General features: G+C 37.2%; 1 protein-coding gene across 1 annotated transcript; it reads right to left on the bottom strand.

Moving 5' to 3' along the window:
• Positions 1–106: 106 nt before the first annotated feature.
• LOC111396294 (cytochrome P450 71A8-like) lies at positions 107–1,151 on the bottom strand. The gene is made up of 2 exons (XM_023022684.1): positions 1,061–1,151; positions 107–813 (listed from the first exon to the last, which is right to left on the bottom strand). Exons 1-2 carry the CDS (start codon positions 1,067–1,069, stop codon positions 205–207), a joined length of 618 nt encoding a protein of 205 aa, XP_022878452.1. The 5' UTR covers positions 1,070–1,151; the 3' UTR covers positions 107–204.
• Between the last annotated feature and the right edge of the window lie 583 nt (positions 1,152–1,734).

Here is a 1,734-nt window from a genome sequence, read left to right on the forward strand (position 1 = left end):
TGTTGTAAGAAGTTAAGTTAAAAAATTTGAATTTTCATGTCTTGGTGAGTTCACGTGTAGCTGTGACAAGCAAAACAGCAGATCTATTATTTCATGTCACATCAGATTTCGATAAATTGGATTTTTCTTTATAGATACTTTTCGGGTGATACAATTATTATTTGATAATGCTAATAAGCTCCAGATACATATAGTGGAATAAAATTACGAATGACAAAGAGTTGCAACGGCAATGAGAGGATTTTTTCGACGAATTACAAGGCCACGGAGTCCAGTGGTGTCCAAGTTTTCCCCTTTTGCTCCATCAGGAAGTTTCCAATCAAACTTTTGCATTAGATTTGCTAACACAAGTTCAATTAATACCTTGGCAAAACCAATCCCTGGGCAGATTCTCCGGCCAATGCCAAATGGAATATATTGGAGATGGAGTCCATTAAAGTCTATCGATGAATTCAAGAATCTCTCTGGCTCAAAATTTTCTGGTTCATCCCAAAATGCAGGGTCCCAACCAATTGCAAGCGCATTTACCAGGACCATTGTCCCAGCAGCAATATCATATCCCATTATTTTTGCATCCCTACCTGCTTCTCGGGGAATCAATGGGACTGGAGGATGATAACGTAGAGTTTCCTTTATCACAGCTTTCAAATATTGCATTTTCTCCAGGTCATCAAGTGTTATGTCTTGTTTTCCATGAAGAATCCCTCTCACTTCATTTTGTAGTTTCTTCATTACGGTGGGGTGTCTTAAGAGCTCTGTCATTGCCCATTCTAGAACTGCTGATGAAGTTTCAGTTCCAGCACCAAACACATCCTGAGAAAGTCCGAAAACACAAAACAATAATGAGCTTACTAGAAATAATATATAGTCAATTGCAAAAGTTCTAGAGCACCTCTGTCAGAAANGTCCGAAAACACAAAACAATAATGAGCTTACTAGAAATAATATATAGTCAATTGCAAAAGTTCTAGAGCACCTCTGTCAGAAACAAGAACATTCTCCAGTAGCCATGTATGTCATGTATATTCTTTCAATCTCACAAAAGTTAAAATAATCTCACCTTAATCATTGCCTTGATACCATCTATGTCAATGGATGCTCCCGCAATATTATCTTTGTGGATGACGTAGCAGAAATATTATAGGGAAGATGAACAATCACAAATTGAGAAAACTCTCAAGGAAGATTTTATTGAATTCAAGAACTACTGCCTCTAAGGGTTTACAACTGATTAAATAGAAAAAACCTAGAAAAATCCGAAAAATGAAATAAAATAAAATAAAGATATTTTTTTCCAAAAATGGAAAATATGAGATAATTACTAAAATGGAAAATACTTATCTTCGGGGTTTTCCCACGATGATGGGTCTCTTCCAATTGCCCAAGCATTGACAATCACTTGTGTGCCTGCGGCAATGTCATAGCCCATGAGTTTAACGGATTGGGTAGATTCTCGAGGAACCAACAACGGAATAGGAGTATGAAGACGCAGAGACTCTTTAATCACTGCTCTCAAATACTGCATTTTCTCCAAATCATATTCGGTTATCTCCAACTTCCTTCCAGCTACTTGTCTAGCCTCATTTTGCAATCTTTCCAAGATTGCTGGATGCCTTAAAAGCTCCGCCATTGTCCATTCCAACATAGAATATGTTGTATCGCTTCCAGCAGCGAATACGTCCTGTCAAATTAAAAGATGCACGAAAAGGTCCATATTAATGATAAGGTCATGTT

Source organism: Olea europaea, chromosome 6 (genome assembly GCF_002742605.1).
Source record: "Olea europaea var. sylvestris chromosome 6, O_europaea_v1, whole genome shotgun sequence".
In the NCBI taxonomy this organism is placed as follows: domain Eukaryota; kingdom Viridiplantae; phylum Streptophyta; class Magnoliopsida; order Lamiales; family Oleaceae; genus Olea; species Olea europaea.